Here is a 21,367-nt window from a genome sequence, read left to right as displayed (position 1 = left end):
TGGGGCATGTTATTCACGAGAAAATTATACTTTTGAAAATGTCATAAATTAGAGCATAATTTTGAGCTATGCTTTATTTACTCTTAAAATATCTAACTCAAAATTTATTTAATCGTCTAGTAATAGATATTTGCTCAAAGTGCAAATTTTGCGATTATTATATTGCATTGTTAAAAAAAAGTTTTTTATATGTTTTGGGCTGTACTTTATACATTTTTGTAACTAAGAACAGTTGTTCAACATGCTTGCTACCTGGGATACTTCTCGAGCAAGAGTTCAACTCGTCTCTACCAAGTCCACTCGGTTACTCGGTTTACGGTACTTGAACATCCATGATCAAGTCAAGGGAAGAAAGGTTTAACATGGAAAATATTTCCAACGACCTTATTTGGTCAAGAAATCCCACAATATTTAAGCTCGATTTGAGCCCTATCGAATTACTAGCAGCTGCCTTAGCCTTTGTATTAAATTGCTTGTGTCATTTAACTAACAGTATTTAAAAAAAACTGTTTAAAACACACCGCACTTGCCCAAATTCACTCCTCAAAAAGTAAGAGTGCCAGATCGGTATCACCCCCTAATTGCCCCCCCTAGGTCTTCGTGTCCTTTGCCATTAGAACGAAACCAGCTGACGTCCTCACACACTTTCAAGACTTGAGCTTGGATCGTCACGGAAAAAAAAGTGTCAGTTTCGGCTCCGAAATTTTAAAGTGTGAGAGGCCACCCGTCAGAGTGTTCATTTCCTGTCACTCTTGTGTTTCTTCTTCTTCTTCATTTTGGCGGACGTTGCTACTTGGTTGCGACGTCATCAAAGTTGATGGAAAATGTTAAGGGGAGGCGTTTTAAACTGTTCACTGAGCGGAAAATTTTGAGGGGTTTGACACTGTCCATTACGTTTTTTTTTTTTTTTTGTTTTTGGAAGTTAGTCAAGAAAATTTCACAAGAATTTGCTTAACAAATCTTTAAGAAAACGATTTTTTGAGGCAAAATTGCCCTCGACCATTGAGAAAAGTTGTTCCAAACAACCAAAAACTTCTCACGTGCCCTCATTTGGCCAAGTTTCATCATCATGTACGGAAACCAAAATAGGTATTGTCCCCTAACCTGCGCCTCCCACTGAATCCCCACAAACAATAACTGTGATTAATCGACCCACATGCCACGCTACAACACATCCACGAGTCCCACGAAAGGGAGAGGCCAACCCAACTTTCTAATTAAACCCGGGGGAGATTTGTCGATAATTGCCGTGCAGCCTGCGACTCCGGGTCCGGGATTTGTAAGGCAAGATTTATTCATAGTCCCAGCACATTTCGGTTATTGCCACGGTTATGTTACGAAAGTCCCTGAAACAACTCTTCCCGGGTCTGTAATTACAACCCCCGAACGCCAAAAGTTCCACCTGAACGACCTCCTCCCTTAAGATGATGGCTGCTCTCGGTTCGGGGCCGTAACAAATGACCCTTCCAAAACGGCTGCGGATGCTGCCAGGGCGATGTCCCTGGTGGCCACCGTTCCTTGGCATTGAGAGTGACGCAGGTGCTAGACAACATCAACCGAGGCCAGCAGAGAGATTCAAGAGCAATTAACGTTTATTGGCAAAAGTTTGAAGGAATGCGAGACCTAGGCTGGTACAAGTTATGGCATTTTATTTGGGATACTTCCAAATGTTGGGAGGTGGAATGGTTGTGTTGCTGAGTTGAGCTTGAATTGTTTGTTCAAATTCGAAAAAATACAGCTGATAACTTAAACTTCAGTATATCTTAAGATTAAAGGTTTAAAAAAATAATAAAAATAGTTGCCGAGATATTGTCAGGTAAAGTGACATTGAGAAAACCCTATTTAAAAAAAAATCTTCTAGAAGCTCAAGAAAGATCAAGAAAGTAACGTATTTCTATCGGGCACCTAATGTTGGCTTATCGGCACTCTGGTGTTCAATAACAGCTTTTAAAAACTAATATGAGAGGTTTGGACAGATTAGCTATTTTTTTTAGATCCAGAAAAATAAGTCAGATATAACTTAAGTGATCATAACTCGAGACAGGGTTGCCAGATCTTCAATTTTGTGGACTCGTTGAAAAGGTTTTTCGATTACCTAATCAACGATGGGTCGGATGATGGATCCGGACATCGTTTGCATACATTTAATTGAGATCCGGCTTCAAAAAAGTCTATAAATATCACTTAAGTGGTCATAACTCGAGACAGGGTTGCCAGATCTTCAATGTTGTGAGCTCGTTGGAAAGTTCTCTCAATTACCTAACCATCAATGGGTCGGATGATGGATCCGGACATCGTTTGCATACATTTAAATGAGATCCGGCTTCAAAAATGTATATAAATATCACTTAAGTGGTTACATACATGTAAATCGACAAAAAAGTCAGAGGTTGGTGTGAGCACACACTTAATTTTTTTTTTAAATATGTTTTCAGGGTATTAAAAAATATATTTTCATCTATTATCAAAACAAGTTTGAAGACATTTGGTTGTATCATTGCCGAGATATAGCTATTTGAAGTTAGCAATTTCAAAAAACGGGTGCCACGATATCTCAACACTGTCTTGACCAAATCGGCTCAAAATTTCGGTGAAGACTCGTTAAACCAGTCCTGTGTGCATGACGAAGGCCGATTTTCAAAAAACTTGTTTTAAAAAAAGATAAAAATATTTTTGTGTTTTTCATATAAAAAATCGTCAGTTTTTGATTTTTGTATTTTTTTAAATAGCAAAATTTCAAAATCGGGCTTCGTCATGCACACGGAATATGTCTTGGGAGTCTTCACCTCGAATTTCAGCCAATTTGGTCCATCCCATCTCGAGATATCGTGGCACCCGTAAATCAACTCGGTGTTTCGAGAAAAACACTCAGAAAGTTTGACAGTCCGCTTTGCGCACGGCAAAATGTTGAGCTTAAAATCGTCTCTAACTTAGTTTAATCATGAAATATCTTCTTGAATGTTTCAGGAGTGATTGAAACTCATCTTTTTAGTGGTTTCAATAATTTTTTTGTAATATGAAATTTTGTGATTTTCTACATGTATGTAACCCCTTAAGTGGTAATAACTCGAGACAGGGTTGCCAGATTTTTAATGTTGTGGACTCGTTGGAAAGGTCTCTCGATTATCTAACCAACGATGGGTCGGATGATGGATCCGGACATCGTTTGCATGCATTTAATTTAGATTCGGCTTCAAAAATGTATATAAATATCACTTAAGTGATCATAACTCGAGACAGGGTTGCCAGATCTTCAATATTGTGAGCTCGTTGGAAAGGTCTCTCAATTACCTAACCAACAATCGGTCGGATGATGGATCCGGACATCGTTTACATGCATAAAAATGAGATCCGAATATACGTGAAAACATTTTTATACATAACTTTTGAACTAGTTATCGAAACTTCAAACAATTCAATAGCGATGTATGGGACCCTATAGCAAGTCGATTGCAACTGGTTTGATCAAAATTGGTTCTGCCAGTGCTGAGAAAACTCAGTGAGAATTTTGGTCACATACATACACACACACACACATACATTTGTTCAGTTTTCCATTCTTAGTCGATATGTACACATGAAGTTGGGTCTTTGAGCTTTTAATAAAAAGTTCATTTTTAGAGCAGGATTATAGCCCCTCAGTGAAGAAGGCAAAAGGCTTTTTCAACATAAATTATGCAAAAAATAGCTCAGTAGAAACTGTTGCTCATGTTCTACTGAGCTTCAAGCATCTTTTAAAAGTAAAAAAAGGAACGAATTTTTTAACCTACCAATCATACGAGAATATTTTTTTTTTAAATAGAAACTGAGTTTAAATTCGATTCAAAATACGTTTTTGATGTAAAAATATCAGAAAAAAATCGTTAATTGTTTGTGATATTGTTTCGCATTTAAAAATGAAAAAAAAACAAGGAAAAAAATTGGACAAATATCCCTATCTTTGACCTAGTACCTATTTTGGACTAAAGCGGCAAAATTACGGTGATTTAATCAATTTCTGACCTTTTTCTTGTGATCGTTCGCTTGAAGAACATTCTTGGAACCAGTATCAAGATTTTGGTACTCCAGTCTCAACGAAATAGTTACATTTAATTAGTTTTCTAAGAAACGAGTTTTCATTTTTCGTTGCACTTTAAGATGTCCGAATTGACTCCAAATAAAGGGCATAAGTAACCGAACTATGCAGTATTGGCTTTGCCATCTTGTTTTTCATGAGAACAAGCCAGAATGAGCTGGAGCTTTGCACAGTAAGTCCAAAATATGGACATCTACCCTTTTTCTTTTTCAGCATTGAAAATCGGATGAACATTGGCAATTGCTTAGCAATTGAGTTAAAAAATGAAGACTTATTGAAAAACACTTGAGAAATCTATGATTTATTAATTAATTTTCTTTTTAATTATTAATTTTCTCAGATTCCGAGAAAAATATTTTCCAAAATGGACAAACTTTTTTAAACTGTGATTGACCCTCAGTAAAGATTTTCGAAAATTTGTGGTCCCTGATCTCGAATCCGAGGTCTATTTTTCGATGTCTCGTGACGGAGGGGCGAAACGACCCCTTTCATTTTTTCTGGATTTTTACCAAGACACTTTTTCGATGAGTGTAGCTTGAAACCGTGAAGAGATAGAAATTTGGTGTCAAAGGGACTTTTGTGTAAAATTGGACGCCCGATTTAATGGCGTATTCAAAATTCCGAAAAATTAAAAAAAAAATCATAATAAAAAGTTGAAAAAAAGTTATAAAACCGCTACCATTTCCCATTACTCAACTGTAAAACATCGTGAGACGTGTCATTTTATCGGAAATTCAATGTGAATTTAACAAAATTAAAAACATGAAACGGCCTAATGTCCTGCAAGAAACAAGCATCAAATTTAAGCAAAAACGCGGTCCGCCAAAATCCCACCCCGGCAAGATAAGGGTTAAATAATTAAAAAATAAATTTATGACAACCCGTGCTGCTGTCCACCGAGAAGCCAACGCTGGCAACACTGCCTTTAACCGACAACCCAAACCACGTGGCGTGGGTGCTTTGCCGCCGCATCATCATCATCGTCCGCACCGTAGTCGTTAAAGAGTTACTCTCGAAATTAATTGTGTATTTTCGTCCTGGTCGTTTTAGTACCGCACCGTAATTTCCACCTCTTTGCGGATGTTTATAATTCAGCTGCGCCGTACGTCCGAAAGGTGGCAGCACTTCCGGGAATGTTTCCTTCGACGCGTTATAAATTGTGTCAATTTTTTTGGGGAGCGTTAATAATCTTGAAAAAAAATAGAGGACAACACACAATTCCATCGACCTTGCGAGCTGATGATAATAAAAATAATGACACTCGGGTGATCCCCATTTCACACACGAGAGAGCACATCCATCGGCTTTTTTCGAAGAGAAAAAAAACTTCCAAAAGAAATAAGGTAAGAACCGGCCACAAAAAGAAATAGAAAGGACTCTTGACAGTATCCTTGGTGGGTTTTTTTGTGTGGCTAAAAATAAACGCCACTCTCCTTGCTCCAGTTATTTTCTTTGCGTGTTCTTTTTCACCCGCCTGATTTGGAGTGTCTACAAGTTGAGCGTAGAAGAAAAAGCCTTCGGCAAAAATCGGCACAAACATTTTAATCGATGTACGAAGTTGATCTATTTTACCAAAAACTTAACATGGAACATAGTTCGATGCACAGATATTTTGACATTTAGCAATGCAATTAATGAGCACATAAATCGAAAAATATTGAAAATCTGGATATTGGATTGCACAGTAAAAACATCTTGGTAATTTTACATCTTGGAAAGGGTATATCTTTCATGTCAGAACAAACATTTAATTCTACCTTTGAAAATGTGATTTTTTTGCAGTCTTAATTGATGTAAAATTACATCAAAAAATAGGTAAAATTCAACCTTTTAATATTACACACTCCAAATTTACTCATTTTTACTGTGTGGGATTATCTGTTGAGTTTGGTGTCATCTGAAAATTATAGGTTATTACTAAGGCTTTCTAGGCCCAGTGAAAAAAATATAATTTAACCTAAAAATTACGAACTTCTCGTCACAGTGTCCTGATGCAAACAATGATCGAGCTCGAGCTGTCACAGCCCTGCGAAGTATGTTGGCTCACATATCGGGCGGTGAGTCAAAAAAACCAGCTAGAAGTCGCCTGACAACAAACCTTTGAAAGAGAAAGGAAATCTGATGCAAAACCAACGTCCAGCTGCCATGTTAACAAACTTTGAATGTGTTAGTAAATTTCTGACTAGAAAGCCTTCTATGGAAAAGAAAAAAGGTAAAACATTCATCGAGATAAAAATTGGAAGGATACAATTTAACTCTTTTTTATGTTTTTTTTTTTTTTTTTTGAAAGTGGGTAATTCTCCGCCAACTCACACAGCAGTTGCCCCGACCCCTCTTCGATATGCGTGAAACTTTGCCCTAAGGGGTAACTTTTGTCCCTGATCACGAAACCGAGGTCCGTTTTTTGATACCTCGTGACGGAGGGGCGGTACAACCCCTTCAAATTTTTGAACATGCGAAAAAAGAGGTGTTTTTCAATAATTTGCAGCCTGAAACGGTGATGGGATAGAAATTTGGTGTCAAATGGAGTTTTATGTAAAATTAGACGCCCGATTTGATGGCATACTCAGAATTCCGCAAAAAACGTATTTTTCATCGAAAACAATACAAACATAGTTTCAAAAATTCTGCCCTTTTTTTTACTCGACTGTAAAACATTTTGGGACACGTCATTTTAAGGGAAATTTAATGTACTTTTTGAATCTACATTGACCCAGAAGGGTCATCTTTTCATTTAGAACAATTTTTTTCATTTTAAAATTTCGTGTTTTTTCTAACTTTGCAGGTTTATTTTTTAGAGTGTAACAATGTTCTACAAAGTTGTAGAACAGACAATTACAAAAATTTTGATATGTAAACATAAGGGGTTTGCTCATCAACATCACGGGTAATCGATTTAACGAAAAAAAAGTTTTGAAAAAGTTACTTTTTGCGTTTCTCTTTGTTTCGTCGTCCGTGTCTGTCGCGGGTGACCAGAAACAGCCATGATCGACGACGACCAACTTTTTCAAAACTTTTTTTCGTAAAATTGTGATCGTAAATCGTAAAACTTGTGATGTTGATGAGCAAACCCCTTATGTTTACATATCAAAATTTTTGTAATTGTCTGCTCTACAACTTTGTAGAACACTGTTACACTCTAAAAAATAACCCTGCAAAGTGAGAAAAAACACGACATTTTAAAATGAAAAAAAAATGACCTAAATGAAACATGACCCTTCTGGGTCAATGTATATTCGAAAAGTACATAAAATATCCCTCAAAATGACATGTTCAAAAAAATTTAAAGTCAAGTAACGAAAAATGGCAGGGTTTTTAAAACTTTTTTTGTGTTTTTTTTTTCGATGAAAAATACGTTTTTTCGGAATTCTGAGTACGCCATCAAATTGAGCGTCCAATTTTACATAAAAGTCTCTTTGACACCAAATTTCTATCTCATCACCGTTTCAGGCTGCAAATTATTGAAAAACACCTCTTTTTTCGCATGTTCAAAAATTGAAGGGGCCGTACCGCCCCTCCGTCACGAGATATCAAAAAACGGACCTCGGATTCGTGATCAGGGACAAAAGTTAGCCCTTAGGACAAAGTTTCACGCAAATCGAAGAGGGGTCGGGGCAACTTTTCACGATTTCGTGTGAGTTGGTAGAGAATTAACCAAGTGTAAAAATGAAGTCGGATAGAAAAAGAACAAAAATATCAAATAATTGAATTTTTTTTTCATTTTAATTAAGATAAAATTGTATCAAAAAGAGGTGAGAGTGTGAATGAGTTTAATTTGTTCTTTTTCCATATTTAGCTCAATACATATTTAAAGCCGCGTAAAACCTACAGAATCGGTCGATAAATCTAAATCATATCTCATTAAAAAAACAATCGAGTCCGTTTTGCGATGCTTGTCCGTCGCGCGCATTTTCTTTTCGCGTCGTTCGTCGTCGGTTAGTTTTTCGGGGGCTTGCGTACGTGTGTGTGCGAAGGTGCGTTAGTTAGATTGTAAAATTCAAATATCGCGATCGTCTTTCTTGTTAGTCATGTATTTGATACACATCACAGCCGGGTTTCTTTGTTCTATGATTCGCGATTGTTTCAAGGGAAGATTCGTTCTTAATTGCGTTAGCAAAATATAAATTATATTCGACCATTCGTTTTCCGCGAAAATACCTTTTAGCATTATAGCTCGTAAAGCACGGTGACAAATATTGTTTCAACGCGATTGTTCAAGTCCTTCAGATAACCCATAACTCATCAGTAATAATTGGTCGCTCATCTTATAATAATTTAAAAGTATAAATAGTCTCAGGTTAACTCTACGTAAATATGTTATGCTGAGTATAATATTTCACCTTTTAATTACACATAATTTTGATTCTATCTTTCCACAGCCGGCTGTCTAAGATTGAATCATTTATGCTAAACTCAACAGCAAATAAACGGGAATAGTCTCATCCGCAGCATCCGATTGTTTGCCTTGAGAATAATACACCACCCTATTAAACGAAATTTATTGATTATTGGGTCACATCATCATCTTCTATGATGAATCCTGGCCATTACCCTTTCCCACTAACAAAATCCCAAGTAGAAGTAGTTTTCCGGCACACGCGGGGGTGTGGATATCGTATAGAACCCACCCTTGGTAGCAGCCTGTGCTAACTAACATTCCCGTCCCAATCCCCCGAGATCTACAAACTGACATGGCGGGCGCCGTTGGTGGCCAATGACTGTTACCTATTTGTTCCAGATCTAGTTTTGATGATCTTGATGTTTTATCTTTTCAGCGCATTCATACATGCTGTTGATAAGGGAAACACCATTAGATCGTTGAAGCGTATGATCGTTGAATTGATAGGATATTACGGTCCTGTTCAGCAACGGAGAAGGACAACCATGGGTGGTCTCTCATGCTCATGCTCATGCTCATAAAATTGTATCAAAAAGAGGCTTCCTTTTGTAATTTCCATAAAAAAGAAAAATATATTTTGACATCAATTAAACTTTAGATTTGTAATAATTACAACTTAATAATGAAAAGTATTTTCAATTAAAAAAAAAAACAGTTTTCAACACATACAAAACAAAATATAAGAGCGGAAAGAGTTTAAAAAAATCACCTTAACTCAAAATTAGTTTCTCGAAAAAGCTTTTTTTTTATTTTTTGTTTTCGTTGCGACACAGACACATTCTCATCTTCATAAAAAAAAGCTATCCTATTTTTTTTTTGCAATTTCTTGTTAACTATGTTATTTTCCATAAAATTTCAACTAAGAGAACTTTTTGAAAAATATTCTTGAATTTGAACGATTTTTAACACTACATTTTTTCACACAAAAAAACAGTTGGAAAATATTTCAAGTTATCTCATTAACTGAATTTTTTTAAAGGCCATCGAAAAGACAAATGACAAATTTTTTTTACAAAAATGTTCAAAATAGCGATGGAAAAATGTTTTGATTAAATTAATTTTTCACATTCCAATAAATACAGATTTATGATTATTATTTATAAGATAATGTTCGAAAATTTGGTGTTCAAAAACGGCAATTTTTGCGTAATCGTCTTTCGATGCATGTCAAAAAAAAAATCAACTTTAAAATGCGTTGTTCTGGGAAAAACGACTCATCAGCCTTCATCGACATTTGACCTGCAATTGCTCTTCCGTTTCAATTAATTACCTTAAATTGAATGCAACAATCCTACCAAGAAAAATACGTAATCAAACCGAAACTGCCACATTCAACACAACACACACACACACACACGTGGCTTACGGTTCCCACGTGTGTTTGCCATTTATTTCAATTAAATGGGTATTAATTTTGTTCACCGCATATCAAGCGTGAAAAATTTAACCGCGGCATCGCAAAAAAAAATATGAAAAACAAGTTTGCAAACAATTGGCTTTATATTTGGCATGAAACGAAAAACGGAGCGATAAAACAATCTGGCAGCACTGTAAAAACACTTTTGCTGTCAGTTTGTTTTTTTTTTTTTTTTTTTGCTTGAAAACACAGACTAAACAGATGTGAAACTGCTGAAATTTGTTCAGTGCTTTTCCTCCTCAGAAGTGCAAACTCATCCTTCCATAATAACGTCAATTTGCTGACCAAAGTGAAACAACCACGTCCATCACTTAGGGATGTGAAAAGGTCAAGCGTAAAAAGCAACATAAGCTACGGAAACGGCTACATTTCACAGCATTAAGAACTGACATGATGCAGCATGAGGCAAATACATTGTGCTGCAACATGTTAGTTCATTCTTGGAAATAATGGTCCAGTCCAGAAATTCCTGAATGTGTGCACATTTTGTGTCCATCACAGCTGAAAAATTCCACAAAACGCATAACAAAGTGATTTCCCTTGGATTTTTCACTGAAATTCAATAATGTCAACTAACGTTATTTGTTAGTGTACTTCAAACAAACTGTAAAGCGACTTTGAAATAACCGTTAAATTATCGATCCATAAATTTGAATTGCACTTCGGTCCCATCACCACAAAAGTGACATCTCGCCTACAAAAAACAGACCTTAAAGTTTGCAAATATTCAGACCAAAAACACCAGGTGGCAGCACCAGCAGCTTTCACCCTCACACACACACTCTCGCTCACAATATGCGAATTTAATATCTTGAGCCAAGATTATCCCCGAAACGTCGTTGTCACCGGGTTTTTGCCTGCAAAAGTCACTTTGCTTGGTAGTAAGGAGAGGGGTTTTGGGAAAAAGCGCCTTCGCCAGCCAAATTTCGTATTCCGCCGGATGTGATGCTGATTTGTTGGGTATTACGCATAATCGCTTGCCGACAGGGGGAGAAAAAAAAACCCCATTGGGAAGTCTGCTCCACATACGACAGGGTTGCCAACCGTTGCGAAGCGTGAAATGGGAAATGCTGGGAGCACTGGGGAAGGGAGGGAGGGGTGCATAATATTAGGCGCCAAACGTTGGAGGGGAGTCGGGATTTTGAGAGAGCAGGAAGATGGGCGGAATGACAGGATAAAAATATTTGCAAAAAAATGATTCGTTTTGCATTTAAGCTGTGGCAAGTGGGTGCAGATTGAGACGTTTGACTAGATGTTTGTCAAGCGGATGGATAAAAATGACATTGGAAGAAATGCCACATGTAATTTTACTGTTTAAAATGTCCCCAAGAGTCGACAAATTGGAAAACCGATTTTAAAGTCTGTTCATCTGTGAAAAAATTTGTTTTGACAGTTCTGAAGAAGCTGTCATCTGAATGTCCTAGGGGATCGACACTCGATAATTTTGGAAACGTTCATCATTTTACAATGTTTGGTTAAAATGCAAATGCAAATGTAGGCGTCTTGTAAACAAACACTCATTCAAGATGTAAACATTCTGCAACGTTAGACATGACAATTTGTTTGTTTACAACTGGTTTTATGATTTTTGTGACATTGTTACTTCAGATACAATGTGCTCTCATCTCAAACTGACAGCACTCCTCTTTCTGGCAGATTTGTTTTCATACCAAGAGCCTAGTCACCGTATTTAATATCCCTGAAATGTGTGTCATAAACAGATTGGTTTTGCAATTTCCAAGGGCAGCGACTCAACATGTCAAAACTGGAGTCAATCTAGTTTTAAATGAAGATTTAAAATGATTCAACAACTGAACAAAAAATATTAAAGGCGTTATCCAAAAAGTACGTCACGCTCTAGGTGAAAATAAGTTTTAGCAAGTGTCTCCTTAAGTGTTTCAATGGATAAATATTTGCTAATTTGAGTCGAAGATCTTTAACGATGACGCCTGAATTAAATGATTAAAATTGCTTTAGCGCTTCGATACGCGACTTGTAATTGTAAACACAATAATATTGGTTTATTTTAACAAATCTTCCTAAATAAACCTAGAACAGGACTATGAGTAAACAACTAAATCTGAAACGACGCAGAAGATGATGTAGCTAGAATGGTAAAATTTTCTAATCCTTTCGAAAAAAAATATTTGGAAAATTTCAAATTCAAGACTAACATTTGAAAAGACTAAAGTTAGATTGGGCCTTTTCAAATGTTTGTCGATACATTATATATTAGAATATAAGAAATGGCCAACATACTTTCACCAAACACTGCAGATTGCGCCAAATCTGCTTGACCAATTTCAACTTCAAAACACCTTAAAAAAAATGCTACATGATTTGTGGATGACGCCAAGATGCATTATTTGGTTACATTTGATTTTAGCACGTTTGTGACATTATTTCTCCGGAGATATTAAGGCTCTGGAAAACATCATTCTAGATCGGCCATTTGGCGGCCATATTTGTTTTCGAAAAACATTCAAATCTTGATTCAGAATGTATCAATCAAAAAATAGTTTGCTTTGTGTTGTTTGTAGAAGCATTTTACATATAGTGATTATTTTTTCATTTCAATTTACTATTTCTGGACCCTGAATTCAGAACCATCATTGACAGTCATTGCCCCAAGAGAGAAGGACACCTTCTACGACTTTAAGATTTCATCTGATTATTAAGTGCCACACCTCTCCTCAATCTGAATTTGCTGTCAAACTGACAGCACTTCACTTTTGACAGATCTAAAGTTCGAACAAGGGGCTTGGCACTGCTTCTAATAACGTAGTTTTTAGTTCGTTGGTTTGACAAAGTCAAAGTAAAAAGTGAAGAAATGGCGCTGTTTACACAACGTTCACGCACACTATCAAAACAAAAGTTAAAATGTAAGTGTTAGCTCGGTGTAGAGAGGGTGTCAAACTAAAATGTTATCCCGTTCATGTGACAACAATTGGTGTCATATCATTCTTCTTGAAATTCGAGTCAATAATTCTAGAGAACAATTTTTAGTAAGCGCGTAAAAGTCATTGCGTTTTTCGATTATTTGAACAAATGAGAAATCATTGTTTACAACTGTTTAAGAATCTTCGTGACATCATCAATTAGGAAAGATGATATTTTTACAAAAAATAAAGTGTCACACCCCTTGGCAATCAGCCGTTGCTGTCAAACTGACACTGCTTTACATTGTTTAAAAATCATTTCAAATGTTTCAACGAGCAGATTTAATTAAAATCGATACATTTTTTCAATTACGACTCTCAAACGAGATCAATTCAGCACTTTGAAGCCGCATTCAAACGAGTAAACGAATGCGTTTATTTCCACCGAAATTGAAAACAATTTCCCGATCAGCCAAAAGCTCGACATAAATACAGCCTTTTTCCCATTCAGCAACCAAAACAAACGCGAGGGGCACGCCAATAGAGAAATGTTTTTCGGAACGGTCAGCGGGACGTAAATAGTGCGCTCTGTATAAATAGATCAAACGAGCCTGCAATTACCATTATTTTTGCAGATCCCACACGAACATCGGCACGAGGGAAGGCGCGGAGCGCGGTCAGGTTGAAACTCAAATTAGTGCCATTCCATTTTTGCGAGTGAAAAAAGCAACGAATTGAAATGAATCTCGACTGAGTATGTGCGAGGGGTACGCCACTGTTGCGAGACGAGGGGTTGCGCGTTTTCATTAGTGAGATTGGTGATCGAAAATTGAAGTGTATTGTTGTGCTGGCTTCATAGCTGTTGGCTATTGAAAGTGTGAAACATCCATAGGAGCAGCCAATGAGGTGCGAATGATACACGCGCTCGGATGAGTTTGACAGCTCGGGCAGTGTTGGAAGCTGTTGAGTTCTAGCCGAAGGCTGTACCGCGGAGACGGCGGAAACGACAACGACGTAGCTGTCACCTTGCAGCTGGCAACGGTGCGGTAGCCGAGCCTCCACAAAGCTTTTCAGTATAGGCACTCTTGCCCACACCAGATAGTTGAATGAGTAACAGCGCCATGGTTGCGGTGGCCATCTGCTGTATTCTGGTACTGCTGGCAGTATTCATCGTGCTGATCATAGTAGTCGGCCAAACGATGGGCGAACCGAAGTGAGATAAGCTCCAACTGGGGCCAGGTCACTTCGCCGATGGATAGCCAAGGCCCCCCGGCTGTTAGAATTTGGATGAAATTTGTTCCACAACCTCGTTAGCCGCGGGTAGCGTCGACTCAGGACGACGGCCAGCTGACCGGAAGACCGTCACCACCACCAACTCCACAACATCGTTGACCCTCCGGTCCCTCTACCACTCCCACGGTCAGCTGACGTCCTGATGATCCAGTCAAGAAGATCCCAACCAGTAGACATAACGTCGCGTAACGCTCCGTAACGCCGAAACGTCAAACATCACGGTAGAGAAGAGATCCCCCTCACACACAAAGGTTACGAAGCGGAAACTGTACGCTGTACGCACGGTCGTACTCTCCCTTTCTGGCAACACTGTCCCTACTTCAATGCTCGCTTCACTCCTGCACTTCTTGTTGGCAACACTGCTCTGCAAACCTAATCTGACAGCCTACTCCGATCATCCTTAATCCTTCTCCTCCTCTATCTCTCGCACGCACAAGCTCTGACACACGACGCTTGACACCGCACAACACCACCACGGTAAACTAAACAAAAGAAAACAACAACAACAACTTTACCGGCAAAACAAACAAACAAACAAAAAAACGCAGATGGAATAAAATCTTTCTCATCAATTCTACACAGCCAGTAGGGGGCTTGCACACGAAACACACAGAACACACACTCTTTCACGGCGAAGAACACGGCAAACAAACAAAACAAAAGTTAGGGTTAGTGAATAAAAGGTAGGAATCGGTTGAACAATTTTAGAAACTAACAAAACGAAGCATACGTTTATCTAGGAGAAAAAAATAAATAAAAGAAAACATATCGAGAAAGCAAGAAATTGTAAAATTACACAGATGTTTAGACTAGACTAAGACGCTAAGACTAATGATGACAGTTCTTTTGTTGTGTCGGAACGGTAAAGCAACTTTCATCATGTGAAGAGTACGGCAATTTTGCCACCAATTATAGTATCGAAAACGGACGTGTGTGTGTGACAAGTGTAGTTGTTGATGTTGTTGTTAGGAAGTTACACAAAATGGCGGCGCCTGACTTAGTTTCAAAGTAGCGAAAGTGTTAATTGTGTGAATGGCGCGAAATGTTAGTGAGGGTTGACAGGGGGTTTGTTTTTGTTGTGAAGGCGCGTGCACAGTTGAAATGTGCCAAACAGTGACGTTTTATAGAGTATATCAACAAATTGTAGGAATTGGCGCGGTTGGGTTTTAAACTGTAGGAGTGAGTTGGTAGGTTAACAAACAATTCAATATGGGCGTTTACGGTAGAGTAGTTAAGTGAGGGGAAGGGGGATGTAGGGCAAATAAGACAGATTGGCAGCACTGCCGTTTGACAGTTGCTCCATAGACGTGTATTTAAAAGAAATTTTCGAAGAAAAAAAAATTCTAAGAGCTGTCAAACTTTTTAAACAGTGTTGCCAGGTTTATGTCCACTAATGATGAAACTTCCAAATTAAGCTCCCAAGTATTTGGAAGACTCTGAACTGCATCTTCGAAAACAGCCAAACAAGTGCACTAGTGCCGCACATAATTAAGCGCCTTTGCGATGCACATTCCCACCCCAACTTCAGTACCTTGGTCGCCATCGTAAGTTTCGCACAAAAAACTTTCACTAATTAATGCAAGCACGGACCGGTTCGGCGCGATATCGATGTGCTCCGTCAACCTTGGCCTCTTTTTCACTTCGTTCGTTCACAGAAACTTGAGCCCCAATCGAGGGACCCGCCTCTCGGCTATTCCCACCCTTGAAACTTGAGATCACTTCAACTAAAAGGAAATGCTATCATTATAATCATTATTACGCTGAAATTTGCAGACTTTCCAGGTAGTGTCGACTTGCACAACCCGGTGCCTCTTCATTTTCGAGAGGATAAGGAAGAAAAGAATACGCCCCCTCATCTTGCACCCTTCCGCGCTGGAAACGCCCTCCCCAACCGTCATTATTATTATATTCCATTAAACATCACAACAATGAGGAGCTTCTTCCTGTCCTCATTCACGGCGGGTGGCAACGCCGCCGTTGGATTATCTCAAATTCGTGAGGTAAACTCGTCGCCAGAGGGCGCTTTCATGTGGTTTCCCACCCTTTCTCTAGCGACCCTGGTCTTGCATAGTTTTCGCCGCTCAGAAATGGGATCATTTTTAATTAAGCAGCTTCACGGCGTCGCCGTCGTCTTCCTTCCTGTCAGCTCTATTCAAACCGGGTAGAGAGGGTGGACAAAAAAAGTGCAGAATGCTTCAAATTTGATCGGCCACGGGAAAGTTGGCCGACCGATGAGCCCTCTACCGATAATGAGCAACCATTTTTTTAGGGTAGATGGTATCGTGAATTTGCGGTTAGAATGTCATTACAGTGGAAAAACGGGTTAGCTTTGACGCTTTATAGCTGACAACACTGCAACGTTTGTTAGTAAACAAACATCGAATTGTCAAAACGGTGCACGCTAAAGTTGGAGTGCCCAACTTGGAGTCGTTTTCGACCAAGAAATGCTTCCATCACAGAAGTGCTATCAACTTCCACAAAACTTTGCATAATTTAAAGCGCCTCTAAGCTTTAATAAAACAATTGTTCTGCACAACCCCTCTCGGCAAAATCAGGTCAACATCAGCGTCAGAATATATAAATTTAGATCAAAGTCAGTTCACGGTCCCTCGGCGTGACCCCTTGCCAGTTCTTCAACTCGTCACGGAGGCAGCTTGAAGCCAGCTTGGAAACGGGCGGATTCGTCATGATTTGGTCTGTTTGATGATGAGAAGTCTCTTGTACCCAGTTCCCAGCTGCCAGTCACAGTGAAATGAACTGACTGCACGTTACCTCTGCTAGCTTGGCACACATAGCGGCATGTCTCTGTCATTGAATGGAAAAAGCACTCTCTAAAATCAAATCTTCCCGCACCGTCGTCGTCGTCGTCCCGGTTCTTCTATACCGGAACATTCCCCCCTCGACTTGACAACTTGGGCACGTTCGTCTTTCCTGGAATCTTGCTTCCCTTTTTTGTCGACCGCCATGTTTTCACAGTTTGACAGTTTCATATATTGCACCTTTCGAACGACGCCATCTAGGTAGGCGGCGGCGGCGTAGCCGCCGATGATCAGCTTGTCATGTACACACACACACAATGTCGTACAAGCTTGACTCTGATGAAAAATGAATTTCTATGTTGGTCTCAGTATGTCGGGAGCTTCTTGTCAAACAGTGAAACTTCATTGACGAAGCGTGTTATTGGTTTTCGCTGTAGTGAAATCTGTCAAAACTGACAATCTTCAACTGTCAAAAAACTCGACTTCGCAAACCTCTTTTAAAGTGCAGTTGCGCTTTGTCGACAAAAGAGTTCCGGAACTCGCCTTTTTTCCCGCACTCCAAGTACGGCGAAAGCGGCCGGAAGTGCGCCATTTTTTTCTGCCTCCTCCTCCACCTCAATTTTATAAGGCCCAAGTAGTTTGGCCTAGTTCCACGCGGATGCGAAACTGCTTTTTTCTCTGGTTTATAGCGAGGCAGAGGCTGCGCGCACAATTGACAGTTCGCGAAGCGAACGTAACGCCCACAATGGATGCTGGCAGCGCTATCTGCCACTGCTGAATAACTTTCAGAGTGTACATTTTTTTTCGTACCCACTTCCGGTTGGGTTGTCTCGGGTACTCGGCACCTAATTCGCGCTGTCGGTGGTACTAAATACGTCTAATGTAAACAAAGGATTGTGCAACATAGACAAGTTTGAAGACACCATTTGGCTTGCAAATTTAGCTTAACGGTGGTGGAAATCTGGCAACAAGATCTGCAAAACGTCAGATCGGAAAAAAAACACTCAGTTTCTGTCAAAATCGAACCTCCTCAGAAATTAGTAAATGTGACATCTGTCAGATTTGAGTAAATTTCATTCAATTCTGAGTGAAATTAACTGAAATTTGACAGATGTCCCATTTACTGAATTCTGAGAAGGATCGGTTTTAACGAAAACTGAGTAAGCAAAAAATGGCACCACTGCTGTCAAAATGGCAGGAACGAAGGGCTTGTTTGATACTCAATCTTGAACACAAGTCTATGGAGCCACTCTCAAATGGGTAAAAAGGATCAAATGCATGACGGCCATCAAACGGGGGCTTTTGCAAATGTGTATGCTCGGAAAACGATGACGGCAGAACAAAAGAGCTGCAAAACTATTACAAAGTACTTACAAAGAGGGGGTAGTGCGGAAGGGCAATGCAGTTAAGGTTGAGGTAGGGCGACACACACACACATACAGCGAGAGAGAGAGAGAAAAGGTTACGAGATGTGTGTAATGATAGTTAACGTTTTGAGATAATATATGTTGTTCCCCGTATTATACAGACACACACACAGACACAAACAGCAAAACACACTAAAGCAGAAACAGGCAGATGACAGATAAAGACGCGCAAAGGAGCTGGAGAGTGAGTGGAAGCATGTTCTGGAAACATTTTACAACAGTTCAGGGACACGGCAAAGTGCAACCACTTTCCGGATCCGACGTGCACTCATACACACACAACAAGATCAGAATAACAGAAGGAAAATTACAATAAATTTACTGTTGAATATATATTTACAAATTTACAGAAGAGATTTAAATCAGATACCAGATGTGTTGTTGTTTGAGGATATTTTAAACTGAGGTGTTGTTCAAATCCGGGGAAAGAACAACAAAACAAAAAAACCGACTGAAGAAATGCAACAAAAGTACTTAGATAAACATCGTTATTGTTAGCGCAAACAAATACCCTCAACATTTAAGAGAAAAGAAAACATATACTTCACATATAGAGAGAGAGAGTGTTAGCTAAGTCGTTGATTAGATTTTACAATTTTTCAACTAAAACACACACACACACACAATCCGGGACATGAACCTCCACCTAATCAACCGTGTAAAAGTGTTTGCTCAAACCTAACCTCCAAACAACTTCCTTGTGTATTCCCTCTGTAGGGTGTTTATCTATATATACCGTAGCGCACTTGAATGTTTAGCAACAGTCTCTTGCTCAGTAGTGAGTTCAAATTGTGAGAACAACAAAAAACACTTTTCCTTTTTTCAAACTATCGAAATCTAACCTATAAGTGTGCGTGTACTTAGTGACCGTCCACGGTGTGATCAGCTTGTACATATAAACACTGTGGCAAATCGAAACCGGGCAAAGATAACAGTTCTAAAGGTAGCTTTCCCAGACCTTGGACTCAAGTAGGTTGGGGTCGAAAACTCTTGTAATCAAGCAGTAGCTTTGTGTGTGTACCAGATATGATAAGGTTTTCATTAAGTTGACACTTTGAAATCAATAATGAACTGTCCTACCCCTCAACTGTCAAAATGACAAAAAAACAACATCAAAACAAAGCTATTCAGTAATTTGGATAAATTTTACTCACTTCCGAGTAGTTCAAATTCTAACGAAAACTGACTAATATCAGATGAGCGTGCAATGCCATTTTGACAACTCTGAACGAGGGGTGCGACACATTCATTTAAAACAAACTTTTCGGACGCTCACGTTACGGCAACATGTAACCAGTTAAAAAGACGTTCCCGAAACCACTAAACAAGCATGTCACGCCATAACTCAATAAATGCTGAATTTATTACCTGACCACTTATCCAAAGCCGACGACCTGAATCCCGAAAGCATGGTCCGGCGCACAAATTTATCACCCATTCCAAGCCCCCCACACAAATGTCCGTAAACCACACGATCCGACAATTTCCGAGAGCATTACCACACTCCAGAACTCTCAGAACTACCCACAAATCAACAACAACGACGGTGCACCCAAAAACACATGTTCCACGTCACGTGCCGACGAGGGGCCAACCGATTCATACATAACCTCAACCTCAGACACACACACACACACACGAGGGGCCATAAGGACATGTCAAAACCATTGCCATTCGGGGGCCGTCCCAAGATCTTCCCCATAAATCACCGCCGCCGGAGCGGGCCGCCTAACGACCATTAGAAATTAAATTATTACACGCTTCTCGGGGTTCGGGTTGGGATCTTTGTTGGTCTTGTTTTGATCCCGGCTGAGGAACAAAAAAGAAACATGGCGCCGCTCCAACTGCAATTTAACTTCACTTGCGACGCAAGTGGGACGTAATTTATTGACCAACCCCCCCTTTACCTAACCTCAAATTCCACCTCCTCAAAATTTGCTGATTTTTGACAGCTGAGCGCAAAGCGCGCAGTGGTGCCAACTTTCTTCGCGAAGGCGAGTAATTAATAAATGTCCCGATAAGACGCGGTCACGTTCTTGTCTTGTCATGTTGGTGGGAGAGTACAGTCCGGGAAGGCGATATATTTTCCGTCGAGTTGAAAACGCAGAAAACAACTTTCCGGCGCAGCCGGACAGTTGATTTTGCGGCCGCTACGTGACGCTGCGAGTGTAGGATCCATCGGATGACAGCAAAACGATAACAACAATAAGTCCGCTTACACGTCCGCATTGTTCTTGTTCGCGTGTGTTTGTGTGCTCAACCATCGTAAAACGATACAAACTTATCGTTTCGTAAATAACCGGACCGTTAAATCAAACAAACTCAACCGGAATGGAAGTGTAAATCCTCAAAAGTGCGATAAACAAACCGAACCCCGCCACTCGCCTCTCGTGAATATCGCCATAATGGCCATGCCAGAACAGAACTTTTGCCGTTAAACAAGCAGGATTATTCCCACCACCATCCGCCAAACCCGCCGGAAGAGTGCTTTTCAGTGATAATTTGTTTTGCCGGAATTCATTGCCGTCGTCATCGAAAGAATGCTGGATTTGTCTCACCGGAAGTGCTCTTTCATCGCAGCGCAGTGCTGCCATCTGCTGGACGATACCCCGTAGGAAAATGTGAGTCTTCTTCTTTTGCATTGAATAACTGCCGGGTAGAGTTTGTTATTTCTAGCTTGACAGTATAAACAGCGCTGCAGCGCAACCACAAATAAAACTAGGATATTTTATTCATATTTATTCGAGCGACTTACCCCTCGCTCCTCCGCCGTCACTTTGAAAAGTGAAAAGAACGCGCGCGCCTTATCTGTTTTGGTGCCATTTTGAAAGAGAGCTCGCACAAATCTTTTCATTTCGACAACTTTGCGGTGCGGATTTACGGCAAAGGAGGGCTGGACGTCCTCTTTTTTTTTTTTATTATTATTATAGAGACTTTACACCATTGTGCATTCATCTCTTCAAGGTGGATAGTGAAAGAGGAAATATTACAGAGTTTAAAATCACTTCAATAATTATTACCATGCCTTTTTTCTAACGATTTCTCTCTATGTTTCAAATATTTAGCAGAATATTTAAAGAATGAATTATCAAGTTCTTCAAGTTTATCTTCGTCCTCT

At 39.4% G+C, this 21,367-nt stretch overlaps 2 protein-coding genes across 14 annotated transcripts in view; both read left to right on the top strand.

Annotated features, from left to right (window-relative positions):
* Positions 1 to 20,593, top strand: part of LOC120425164 (uncharacterized) — a 92,857-nt gene extending 72,264 nt beyond the window's left edge. The window contains exon 2 of the mRNA XM_039589602.2: positions 13,406 to 20,593. Coding sequence (XP_039445536.1) covers positions 13,877 to 13,987 — 111 coding nt within the window. The 5' untranslated portion in view covers positions 13,406 to 13,876 and the 3' untranslated portion in view covers positions 13,988 to 20,593. The remainder of the gene's footprint in view (positions 1 to 13,405) is intronic.
* LOC120425161 (tolloid-like protein 2) overlaps positions 1 to 21,367 on the top strand; it is a 349,823-nt gene that overhangs the window by 224,128 nt on the left and 104,328 nt on the right. Inside the window, exon 1 of one of the 13 annotated variants that reach the window (XM_039589600.2) lies at positions 20,622 to 20,870. The exons of the other annotated variants lie outside the window; for them this stretch is intronic. The gene's annotated coding sequence lies outside the window, so the exon portion shown is untranslated. Of the gene's footprint in view, positions 1 to 20,621; positions 20,871 to 21,367 lie in introns of those variants that run through there. 13 annotated transcript variants of the gene reach the window in all.

Source organism: Culex pipiens, chromosome 1, assembly GCF_016801865.2.
Source record: "Culex pipiens pallens isolate TS chromosome 1, TS_CPP_V2, whole genome shotgun sequence".
Lineage (NCBI taxonomy): Eukaryota > Metazoa > Arthropoda > Insecta > Diptera > Culicidae > Culex > Culex pipiens.
The sequence above is the reverse complement of the archived record's forward strand: the minus strand, read 5'-3'. Positions and strand labels throughout refer to the sequence as shown.